General features: G+C 35.2%; 1 protein-coding gene across 1 annotated transcript in view; it reads left to right on the forward strand.

The window, feature by feature from the left end:
* Nucleotides 1–9227, forward strand: part of TMEM30A (transmembrane protein 30A) — a 36195-nt gene extending 26968 nt beyond the window's left edge. The window contains exons 4-7 of the mRNA XM_041772583.1: nucleotides 973–1060; nucleotides 2917–3060; nucleotides 3701–3907; nucleotides 6541–9227. Of these exons, the coding sequence (XP_041628517.1) occupies nucleotides 973–1060; nucleotides 2917–3060; nucleotides 3701–3907; nucleotides 6541–6734 (633 nt within the window). The 3' untranslated portion in view covers nucleotides 6735–9227. The remainder of the gene's footprint in view (nucleotides 1–972; nucleotides 1061–2916; nucleotides 3061–3700; nucleotides 3908–6540) is intronic.
* Nucleotides 9228–13311: the final 4084 nt, after the last annotated feature.

Here is a 13311-nt window from a genome sequence, read left to right on the forward strand (position 1 = left end):
TGTCCTGTGAGGCACATAGAATTCTTAGACCTTTACCAACTTGTTTATTGGGATTATAGATGCGGCATGTTCAGAGACCTGGAAAATGGTGGTTGATTTACAATTCTTTTATTTAGATATATCCTCTCTTTGCTAAAGGCAAAAGAAGCAGAGATTGATTCTTTTCTTACAGGCTGTAGGCAGAGCTTTTAGCCCTAAACTAGGAATTGATGATTTTGTTCCCATAGAGGCCAGACAGGAAATATCTTCAGTTTTGCAGGTCATATGGTCTCTGACACAGCTACTCCCCTCTACCACTGTAGAATGAAAGTAGCCCATAGACAGTACTTATGAGTGGGTGTAGTGTAACTATGTTCCAATAAAATTTTATTTATAAAAACAGGTGGTGGGCTGGATTTGGCCTGTAGTCTGTCATTTATTGATCCCTGAGCTAGATCAAAATAGATGATTTTAAGACCAGGTGGCTTTCAGAAATTTTAAAGATTTTAAGAATGGACAGATTTAAGTCCAAATTACTTAAAACATTGTGTGTAAGGTCCTTCACAATCTACTATCAAAGTTACTTAGTACATCGGTAGAAGTAGAGCCTCCAATCTACTTTAAGTTGAAGATTCCTTTTATTACATCACAACTGGATTGACAATAGAATGCTTAATTTTTCTTGGGTAGAAAACTCTTTGTGGTATGATTTTTGTGTGTTGATATGAAAATAAAACAGTTAATTTGATATATGCCTATGTGACAAAATATTTGCAAGGAAGGATTACATAAAAAGGTAATACAGTAACATTAAATAATTTGAGTATTTAAATGTGTTGTTATTCATAGTCTTTGCAATACAGACTTAATCTGTATGCATTGTAAGTGAGGTACATGTGGGGATTGAATTTTTAATCAGTGATTATGGCTGGCTTGTAGTTATCCCAGAGGTTCATATAATAATTTGTCTCTTCTTTTCCTTCTAAATATCAGAATCCCAGTAAGGAATGTGAGCCTTATCGAAGAAATGAAGACAAACCAATTGCTCCTTGTGGAGCTATTGCCAACAGCATGTTTAATGGTATGATATAGATACTAAACAAAAACATGGATTATAAACACATAAATAGGAAAATTTGTATAATTTATTGTTTCTAATTTGATGTCTAGTAAACATGAATGAAATGGAGAAATTGAGCAACTTTATTTTATTTTTAAAGATTTATTGGGGACGCCTGGGTGGCTCAGTGGTTGAGCATCTACCTTTGGCTCAGGTTGTGATCCCAGAGTCCAGGGATTGAGTCCCAGTTGGGCTCCCTGCAGGGAGCCCGCTTCTTCCTCTGCCTATGTTTCTGCCTCTGTGTATCGCTCATGAATAAATAAATAAAATCTTTAAAAAAGATGTATTTATTTGAGAAGAGAGTGCACACATGTGCATATGCAAGTAGAGGGAGGGATAGATGGAGAGAATCTTCAAGCAGACTCCCCGCTAAGCACAGAGCTCCACTCTGGGCTCAGTCTGATAATCTGAGCCAAAACCAAGAGTCAGACACTTAACCAGCTGAGCCACCCAGGTGCCCCAAGCAGTTTTAAAATAAATATATCAATTAGTTATTTAATGGGATGTTATAATGTTTTGTGACATTTTTAGATAATTTTTTTAAAATTTTATTCATTTATTTGAGAGACAGCCAGACAGTCAGAAAGAGCATGAGTAGGGAGGAGGGGCAGAGAGAAAGGGAGGGAGGCAAGCAGACTCCCCACTGAATGGGGAGCCCAACATGGGGCTTGATCCCAGGACCCTGAGATCATGACCTGAGCCAAAGTCAAATATTTAGCCAAGCCAACTGAGGCACCCAGGCGCCCCGAGAATTCTTATATTTTAAGAATGAATCTCTCTCTGGGAGGAAAGAAGCAGAGACATTGTGCTAGCCTTCATATTTCATATATGATAAAAGGCTGCGTTTTTCACAAATTCTGAATATTTATCCCAATACAAAGGAGCTATATATTTGGTCATTTAGACCAGCACTGTCTGATATTAATATAATGTAAACTATCTGTATGAGACGGTTAAAATTTTCAAATAGTCACATTAAAAATAATAAATAGGGCAGCCCTGGTGGTGCAGCGGTTTAGCGCCCCTTGCAGCCTGGAGTGTGATCCTGGAGACCCTGGATCGAGTCCCACGTCAGGCTCCCTGCATGGAGCCTGCTTCTCTCTCTGCCTGTGTCTCTGCCTCTCTGTTTCCCTCTATGGGTAAATAAATAAAATTTTAAGAAAAAAAAATTAAAAATGTTTTAAAAAAATAAATTAAATAAAAACAATAAATAGAAACAAGTGTAATTAATAAATTAATAATATATTTTATTGAACCCAATAGGCCCCAGATATTACCTTTTTATCATATAAATGATATTCATTATATAAGATTTATGAATGAGATATTTTGTATCCTGTTTTTTTGTACTGAGTTTTTTATTTCTGAAATATATACTTACAAAATATACTCATTTGGACCAGCCATAATTTCAGTGGCTCTATAGCTTTGTAGCTAATGCCTACATTAGCTATATTGGACGTACAGATAGAGAAGTGGATAAGCCAGAAACTATTCAGGAATGTGTTTAGAGGAAAGGAGGAGAAGCAGGTTTATTCTGCAAATTATTTTATTTGGGTTAATATTAAAACATTTGACCTAATTATATATCAGCTAGCCATACATGAGAAGTGACCTCTAACTATATTGAGCAAAGAGAATTCCACCTAGGATTACAAAGTTATCATAAATAATTCACATATAAGTAAATCAAGACCAAATGTATATCATATGCCTGCCTACTCTGTTATAACCACTTTTGGGAGCAGATACCAGATCCTCATTTCTCATAGAATATAGTAGATGCTATTTAACAATACCTTCTTTTTTCTGTTTAGATACATTAGAATTGTTTCTTGTTGGCAATGAATCTTATCCTACACCTATTCCTTTGAAAAAGAAAGGTATTGCTTGGTGGACTGATAAAAATGTGAAATTCAGAAATCCCCCTGGAGAACAAAGTCTAGAAGAACGATTCAAAGGTAAAATTTACTAATATTTCTTTAAAACATGATAGAAACTAGGAGTTTTAATGAAGTACCTAAAATTTTCTATCTTTAGAATCTTAAAACTGTTTATGCTTTTGTTTTACGAAAACAGCAACTTTTCTTAACTTCATATTAAGTTAGGCAAAATATGTTCTAATGTACTGAAATTCTAAAGAAAATGTAGATGTACTTTTAATTTTGAATTTTTCCAGTATTTTCTCTTAAGCATTTCAGCCATTGTATTTTAAACCTGCAGCCAACCTTCTTTTAAATAGGCCCAATTTTTTATTATACTTATAAATTAAAATTTAGTTTGATTCTGTGCCTCCTTAAATTCACAATATAATGTTTTTTACCATTATATCTTTGCATTAAATCATCTGCTTTTTGGCATATATGCAATAGCATACTTTTAGTATTTTCTTAATGAAGATGGCCATCAAATCTTTGTAGTTGTTTGTTGTTAGATGAGAAATTGATTCGTCTCTAGATTTTAAGACTTTCTTAGCATTTGTTTGTACCTTTGAAAATAGGAAAAATACTCAGATTGTGTATTCTGTATCTTTGAGTGTGAATTTTAAGTGTAACTCTTAATTGAATATTGTGTCCCCTCCTTTTACCCTTCTTTTTTAAGGTACAACAAATCCAGTAAACTGGGTTAAGCCAGTGTACATGCTGGATTCTGAACCAGATAATAATGGGTTCATAAATGAGGATTTTATTGTTTGGATGCGTACTGCAGCATTACCTACTTTTCGTAAGTTATATCGTCTTATAGAGCGGAAAAGTGATTTACATCCAACATTACCAGCTGGACGATACTATTTGAATATCACATACAGTATCCTTTTTTGGCCATGTGCACAGATTCATAGACTTTGAAAGGAGTGTGGTTCACCCTTATCTCAGTTATGTGATATGCTACTCTGTTTTAGTTTTGATCTCTGCATTTTTATAAGAGAATGTGTGTATATGTGAGAAAGTATCTTTCCATTTTTATCTTCTGGAAGTCTTAAATTTTGATATATTTTATACTAGGATTCAAGCATATTATTTGGTAAAATTATTTAAGATGTTGGTGCTAAGTATATTAAGAAGCTAAATATTTCTACAGTGGAGATTGTAATTGAGTTTAATTCAAAGGCCAGGGCAGCCCGAGTGGCTCAGTGGTTTAGTGCCACCTTCAGCCCAGGGCGTGATCCTGGAGGCTGGGGATCGAGTCCCACATCGGGCTCCCTGCATGGAGCCTGCTTCTCCCTCTACCTGTGTCTCTGCCTCTCTCTCTCTCTCTCTCTCTCTCTTTGACTCTCATGAATAAATAAATAAAATCTTAAAAAATAATAATAATTCAAAGGCCAATGAGCATAACTCATGCTAAATAGGCATTGGTAGTACTGGGCTATTTTAATATATATTTTTAGATGTTAAAAATCAGTGGATATTAGTTCACATCAATATAATAGTTTCACTCATAGTACCAAAACATTTTATCATTAGCTATATTATTCCACATTAACAATTCAGGTATACTCTTAAGTGCTGATAACTATCATTTATTTCATTCTACTTTTATGACAACATTATACTAAGTACTGTCCATTCATTGTTTTATTTAGTTGAAGCATTATGAGATGGGTATCATTTCCATGTCATAGACAATAAACAGGCACATAGAGCATTTAAGTAACTTTCCCAAGGTTGTTCCGGTAATAAATAGAAGAGTTGGGATTTATAATCAAGGTAATGACTTGAAAGGCCATGACTTTACCATCAGCCACTACTACAGGCTGCATCCCTAGCTAGTTCACTCAAGTAGTCAGACCAAGCCATATTGGCCTGGATACAAAGTCTTCCTTAGCTGGAAATATTGGGCACTACCTTTTATTCTAAAAAAAAAGTCCTTATATTTTTTAATCTGTAGCCCATTGCTTACATATATCATGAATGAAAATTTTCTCAAATGTTTGCTAATGATCTTTGCAGTTTTGAGTTTTCATAATCCAAATTAGCCATAAATGTATAGTTTCAGTTTAATAATGCATTAATTAATGACCTAATTTCAAGAGAAATATCTTTTTGGATCCTTAGTCTTTTGATTTTGCATCTGAGTATGCAACTGAATATGACCTGATAGTGACAGGGTAAAAGTAGCCAAGTTTTAGAAACTAGGCCCACATGGGAGCAATTTTGGACAGACAGACCCAGTTGAGGTGCTATTAGAAAGAACATTATCCTAAGACTATTGCCAAAGTAGAAAGCAACTCTGTCACAATATCCAGGAGATCTAGTGAGATATAAGAACATAGACAAGCCTGTAGCCTAGAGCATAATAAAGGAAAGTTTTTGGAGTACTCAGCACTTTGTCTTAGTTGACAGAGTATTTGCATCCTAGGCATTGTGAAGAAAACTGTCAGGAGGAATGTAGGCTCTTAAAGATTGTCAAGACGGAAATTTGGGTCTGTAAAGTATTAAGGGTAATTACAAAAATTACGTATAAGGTTGGAACCTAGATATTAGAAATTAGAATTAAGACAGAAGCCCATTTTGGGGGGTTGGAATACAGAGAAAGGCTAGATGAGTAATTTGATATTTTGCCCCCCCAGAGTTTTTGTTAGTTGGAAATCTTACTACAGTCATTCCTGCTTCAGGTTAGGATTGATTTGAGAGACCTTTGGAATAATAGGGTCCATCTGTAGGGATGGAAAATTGCAGAAGCTAGAGAAACAGATGGGGCCTAAATTTGATTCAAAAGATGCTTTGGAAAAGGTTGCAAACCTTTCACGTAGGGATTTAGTTCTATCTTCTCTGCCCCAATTCTCCCCAAAATCTTAGAATTGGTTTATGTAAATAGTTTATTCAGTATACTGATGTTCCATTGATTAAGTCTCTAATAGACCACCCTTCACTTCTATTCTGTTTCAGCCATCAACTCTGTGTCACACCATGAGTTTTATCATTGCTCCAAATTAGCAAGTTAAAACTTCAGTATCATACCCTTTGACCTTGTGCTCAGAATCCTCTCATATTCTTATAATTACTCTTTGTTCATGCTCTTTGAGCTCACAGAGACCTTCCAGTCTCTTCATTCTTCCTTTTTCTTCTTGTCCATCAATCTCCTCTTTCTCTATGGGTTTTATTGCTGTTCATCTGAAATATTTGTTTCACATTGCATTTCTTTGTGGCCTTTTGCCCCTTCTGTGTAATGAGAGTAAAAGTACCTGAGAAACCGTATAACCCTTAATTTAAATTTGGTTGCTTTAGCTTGTAAACTATTACTGGTTTTTACTACTGACATTTAATTTGCTAAATCAGTGCTTCAAGGTAATTATATATTTTGTGATTCAGAAAATGTAAGGTGCCTGTGTATCATAGAATTATACCAATGAATTATAAGCAATTAAATGCCTAATTTTTAAGTTATATTTTAAAAATCAAGTACCTAGACATAGAAAAGTCTTCCTATACACTCTTCAGATTACCCCGTACATTCTTTTGATGGACGAAAACGGATGATCTTGAGCACTATTTCATGGATGGGAGGAAAAAATCCATTTTTGGGGATTGCTTACATCGCTATTGGATCCATCTCCTTCCTTCTGGGAGTTGTACTGCTAGTAATTAATCATAAATATAGAAACAGTAGTAATACTGCTGACATTACTATTTAATTTTATATTCTGAAAACAAATTTACTGCATGTGCATCAAGGCCAGTCCTATTCAACTTAGCTTTCGAATGCTGATGTCTGGTTAGTATGTCATTTTTGAAGTTGGCACATAACTTTTTTTTTTCTTTTAAAGCAGTTTTTGTCCTTTGCTTCTTCTTTATGGATGTCTTATGGAAATATATGACGGGTATGAAACAAATTAACTATATTGATCATATCAACACTGTAACTTCTGAAATGGCATTCTAATGTTTGCTTTTTGTTGGGTCAGGCCATATGATGCATAGAGCCTCTTTCATGTGAAATGCATCTATTGCTTAAATGTTTATGCTGTGCTGATAATATTATATTGACATATGATGCTGTATACGTGTGCCTATTGTGTGAAGAAAGGGATTACAAGATGTATGAATATAATGACTTGCTAACCTTGCAGGATTCAGAGTTACAAAACGATGAAGAAAGACCAAATTTAAATAAAACACTTCATCATTTTCATGTGTCGTGTGTAAAGGCTTAAAGTACCATCTTTGTGGAGGTGGTTCATGTATTCAATTTATTCAGTACAGTTCTTTGTCAAGTTTAGCTTTATTTTCAAAGGACAAGAAAATGCTTACCTTGTCTAGCATAGTAATTAATGGTCATGTCTGAAGAGGTCAGATGGGCCTCAGGTGGGAAAATTTAAAATTCTTTTTCCATTTGGTTGAGATGTTGCAGTCAGGAACCCCAACTCACTTGATATGTTTTTACATGTGATCATTTCCCTTGAAGCTTACACTTCCTAAGGGATACAGAAATATAGGTGAGATGGGAAAACTCCTTGGCAGACCTTCATCTTCTGCCTCAACTATAAACCAGATATAAATGTTGAAAGGAGACTGTTTTCATTCTTGTGGTATTTAGCATTCAGAAATTTGCTTCAGCATTGGAAATACCTCAAGCTGTTTTTATTTTGCAGGTAAGTTTTGATTTAAGTACTAATGTTACATTGCAGAAATTTTAGAAAATAGTAACCTTCATTTCTTCTATATTTCATTCAATTTTTGTATATAGGTCAAATGTGGATGTGTATGCACATTCTCTTTAGTTAAGGTACCAATTATTTTGGTTGTTTTTTCCTAAAACATACTTTAAAAATAAATTCTTTAAATTTTCTAATTAAATTCTGGAGATTTTACAGTACGCACATGATAAATTATAATATATATGGTTGAAGTTATTTTATTTTCTATTAACTGGAATTGTTTTAATATTCCTTATTGAATAAATGCTGTAATTTGTTTGCTATGGAACTTATTTTGAATGTAAACCTATTTTTTCACCTGCATGAAAATGTATGTCTTAATCAGAGATGACTTAATTGCATTGAAATTGCTTTTTTTTTTTTTAACTAAAGTGACTCGTATGTATGTAAAGAAGAATGGCTGTTTATTCAGTTTGTAATGATTTCCTTCAGTTATATTTTAAATCAAAAGGTCTGGGTAATGTCTCAATTTTGATTAATATATGTTTTTTTAAAAAACAAAAAATAATGTAATGATTAATAGAAATGTGCCATGCTTCATAAGTTTTGTATAACATGAAATTCAGTTAAAAGAACTTGTAGTTCATAATGACTTTTAACTGGTAGAGTATTATCGCATGAGGTACTTACTGTATGATTATTCTGAAATTTCTGAGTGCATAGAGTATTCTTTGTCTAAAAATATCCTTTGTTTTGTTAGTCCTTCAGAATGTCATTTATTCTGATATTTGACCCTCCTGCATATAGCATTTTATTTTCTGGGATACGTCATTAGGGGAAAAGGTTTTTGCCAGTCTTCCCAGATCGAGTTTATGTTAAGAAGGACTGCCATCCTGCATCTCTTTTTCTAATTAGGGGACCAAAGTTGCCGCTAAAGAAAAGTTGAAGATCTTTCCAGCACTTTCTCATCTGTGATGAAGACAGAATCTTAAAATATATTTGGAGTTTTATCTTACAAGTTCATTGATGGCCCAATTTCCTTCCAGTTCCTTGCCATTTGAGCTCTGAGGGATTCCTGTTACTAATTATGAAGAATGTGGAACATTCATAAGGCCTCTGAAGCATGGTGTGTGTGGGGGCATTTGTTTCTTAGGGGTTTTATGCTTATCTTTTGGAAATATTGATGTCATATTCAACTTTCAGAGAATCATATTGTGTTTTACTGCATTTAGGTTAAGTAGAAGGCATTGAAGAATGCACTGACTTACAGGAAGTATTTTGATATATGAAGTTTTCCAATTGAAGGAATTATTTAATAAGTAAAAGCTAAGAAATTTCATTAAAATCATAAGGCAGTTAAAAATAAATTGGGAAAAATAACTGTACTAATGGAGAATTACTCAACCAAGAGGAGAGTCAAGTGAATATTTTTTGTTTATTGGTTAGTAACAGTTTATTTGTAACCCTGATTATATTCAAAGATAATGTTCTGTTAGTATGTTCTGTATTAATAAAAATGAACAAAATTAATCTTGCTATGTTTAAGTGTCTTGCTAAAGTAATAATGCCCCAGTGTCTTTGCTAATGTTGAGCACTAAATTTTAGCTCAAGGTCAGTAAGTCTTGAGTTTTAACATTTTCATGCCAGATTTGAAAGCTTTTATGTGTATATTTTAATCACTTGATCAGCATTAACTGCAAGATCTGTCTATTTTACTGGGAAACATCTCTTCTTACCAGGAGGTGCTCAGATTGTCACCTCAGTTATAGCCAGATAGGCTAAATTGGCATTAGACCAAGGACAAATCTAGTAAATAGAAAGGGAAGAACTGGTAGAGAAGCAAGGATAATGAAAATATTGAAGAGGGTGGGGCATACAGGAAATGAAAAGCCAGGCCCGGAAAGAACTGCTGACCTACGGTTGGTTAGTCAATACTGTTACCCTGCTCACTTCCTGTCTTCATGGAAACACTGCCTCTTGGATTTGTTGTATGGTCCTTTGTTGTTTAGGATGAAAAGTTTTGTTCTTTGTGAACAGGGTTATTTTGAAGGGAGGGTGGAGGGAGTAAGGAGTACTTTTTCAAGAAGAATTTTGATGCATAAATGTTGGTTGTAGAGTTTAGATGACCTAGTAAAGAGATTTTTAGAACTTTTTTTTTTCTAGCCCATGCCCCATTCAGTAAACATAAAAATCCTATTTCCTCTAATGTCATTTGAAATTTCAAAATAAATATCATGTCTAAACTCAAGACCATGGTGACCTTGTTTGATTTTATATATTTGTAAATGTATAAATTTACGTTTTGTCAGAAGAATGTGTATACACTTAAAAAATTTTTTTGCCCTGTCCTAACTTTCTTTTAGCTTTTTCCTTTTTTTTTTTTTTTTTTTTTTTTGAAGATTTTATTTATTTATTCATGAGGGACACACAAAGAGAGAGACAGACAGAGACGCAGGGAGAGGGAGAAGCAGGCTCCATGCAGGGAGCCCTACATGGGACTCGATCCTGGGTCTCCAGGATCAGGCCCTGGGCTGAAGGTGGTGCTAAACCACTGAGCCACCTGGGCTGCCCACTTTAGCTTTTTCCTGGCTTTTCTTCAGTATTTGTTTTAGTGTATCTTAATAATAAAATGACTCTTCTACTATTGCTTGATTTAAGTTTTAGGTACTTTTAAAAGATTTTATTTTATTTATTTATTTGATAGAGAGTACAAGCAGGAGGAGTGGCGGGGAGAGGGAGAAGCAGGCTCCTTGATGAGCAGAGAGACAGATTCAGGGCTTGATCCCAAGACCCTGAGATCATGACCTGAACTGAAGGCAGACGCTTAACCACTGAGCCACCAAGGTTCCCCAGTTCTAGGAATTATCATCTTCTTGATAATGTTTACCTGAGGATTTAGTTTTTTAACACACCAACTTCCCTTCTCCATTATTTTAGTTATATTTAGTAAATATAGTAGCTATTGTTTAGTTATGACTGTAGAGCAAAGCAATGCACCATGATTACATTTTGCATCATTTTATTTTTCCTAGAATTAATAATTGCCTCATTTTTCACACATAACTTTCTGGAAACTTAAACTTTCTCCAGTTTCTCTGTTTCATCATGTTCTCATCAATAGTCTTGAAGGGTTTTTGTCCCCAAATATCAGATAATCTAATCCCTGTTTTTATTAGGGAGGTCTATTCTCTATCTGTCCTTCCATGCCAATCTATTCTGGTTGTTTTCTTGGCCAGTTACGCAGCCATTATCCCATGACCTCCTCCTGTAACCTTTCTATGTTGGATCTGTTTCCTGGTTTATTCTCTAGTTTACTGGAGCAGTCCCTAAAGTACCTAAAGCTTTCCAAGAGGTGGTATATGAGAGGCAAATCTTCTGAGTCCTTACATGTCTAAAAGGCCTTTATTCCATTCTCAAATTTCATTGATAGTTTGACTACATATACAATTTTAAGTTTAAAATACTATTCCCTCTGGGTTTTGAAGCAATTGCTCCACCCTCTTCTAGGTTTCATTGTTGCTTTTGAGAAATCTGATTCTTAATCAGATATTGGACCTCCTAGATTGATGCTTAATTTTTAGTTGTTTAGACACTATTGTCTTTGTGCTTTTTAGAAGATTTCTTCATTTTGATCTTCCAACATTATCTTCTGTTGGATTTTTTGTATATTTAAAAAGTATTTTAATTTCTAGGACTTCCTTTATTTCTATTCTATTTCTGAAATACATTTATCTCAGTTCACAGATGAAATATTTTTCTGGGGGTATATATGCTTTTCTTTCCTACTCAGCATTGATTTTTGTTGCTGTTATTTTAATTTTTAGTTGTTTTTTTGTTTTGCTCATGTAAGTGACTTTCTATTTCTGGGTAGTCTTGACAATCTGTCATATATGAATGGTCCCCAAAAGACTAATTGAAAGCTCTTTGGCCAGTGCTTGACAACTGATAGGCTTTAGTAACACAGTGCTATTCAGAAATGCCACTTGGCAAATTATTTGTTCATGATAAAAAAGCTTAGACAAGTAATAAAGAGTTGGTCGGTCAGCAATTGTAGGTGGACCAAGTTTTGAGAGGTGCTGCATTAGAGAATGATTGTCAGGGAACCAGTCATTTGGCTGGAGGCCTTTTCTTTGGGGCTGTTCAGTTTCTCTAGGGTATTCTTTGGTCTTTGCAGTATGAAGGAGTCCAAGGAGGGTCTAGTTTTTTTCCTGCCTTTTAACTCTGCTTCTGCCTTGTCCTCCACCTCACCTTCTGTTTCCCACTTTATACATATTTCCATATATCTGTTCCTCTGCATATCCCTTCTACCTGGTTGTCTTCCATTACTTTCTCCAGATAAAAATTATCTCCTACCTGTGGGAGACAATGAGGGAGGTGAGAGATTGTTTTTGCATGAGAAGGGTAGGGCAGAAGTCGTAGGATCTGATGATCATTCTGTTGTATATAATTTCCAATTAGTCATTTTCAGGCTTATTGTAACTATAATATCCAAGTCTGAACTTCTCAGGGGCTGTGGACCAATTAGCATGCTTCTCACTGGTGTCCCCCTTTTAGCGTCTTTGGGTTGCAGCTTCCTCTGTCTTGCTCAGACAGGACATGTCCCATTTGCTGTTCTCTAGAAATCTGCTGAAATCACTTTTGGGTTTTTTTTCCACTCAACTCTATCCTTTTGGGCTCCTGTCTTTAAAAAATTGTTTCAGATGATCATGCAGTAAATTTTACTTTTTTTCTTGTAGTGTGTATTTCTGTGCATTTAACTTATGTATAGATTCATGGAACCATCATAGGATGCAGAACAGTACCACCAGCCCCCAAAACTCCCTTGTCCTATTCCTTTGTACTCATCATTTCCCCTACCCAAACTCCCTGTCAACTGCTGATTTCTTTTCCAACCCCATAGTTCATCTTCTAGAATGTCATAAATGGAATTATACCATATGTAACCTTTTGAAACTGGCTTCTTTCATTGAACATGCCTTTGAGATTCATCTAAGGTAATGATGCCTATCAGTACCTCCTACTTTTTCAATTCTTTTTTCATTTTACTGAGGTGAGAGGGAGAATAGATAAACTTGGGGCCAATTCACTTTTTTAAACCAAAAAAATGCCTTAAAGTAACTTTTTGTGCTTTTTAAAAATTTTTTCTAAAAAAAAATGTCTTTAGATTTTATTGATTTATTCATGAGAGACACAAAGAGGGAGAGAGGCAGAGACACAGGCAGAGGGAGAAGCAGGCTCCATGCAGGAAGCCCCAAGTGTGACTCGATCCGGGAACCCCAGGATCACACCCTGAGCCAGGGGCAGACGCTCATCCGCTCAGCCACCCAGGCATTCCCTTTCCGTCTTTTTATTTTTTTATTTTTTTATTTATGAGAGACAGAGAGTGAGAGAGAGAGGCAGAGACACAGGCAGAGGGAGAAGCCAGGCTCCATGCAGGGAGCCTGATGTGGGACTCGATCCCCGGTCTCCTGAATCACACCCTGGGGCTGAAGGCTGCGCTAAACCGCTGAGCCACCCAGGCTGCCCCCTTTTCGTCCTTTTATAACATTTTTAAAGATATGTGCTGTCCGTGATATTAATGGGAGCTCTTCTGTTGGTGTGTGACCAAACTTTT

Source organism: Vulpes lagopus, chromosome 1 (genome assembly GCF_018345385.1).
Source record: "Vulpes lagopus strain Blue_001 chromosome 1, ASM1834538v1, whole genome shotgun sequence".
NCBI classification, from domain to species: domain Eukaryota; kingdom Metazoa; phylum Chordata; class Mammalia; order Carnivora; family Canidae; genus Vulpes; species Vulpes lagopus.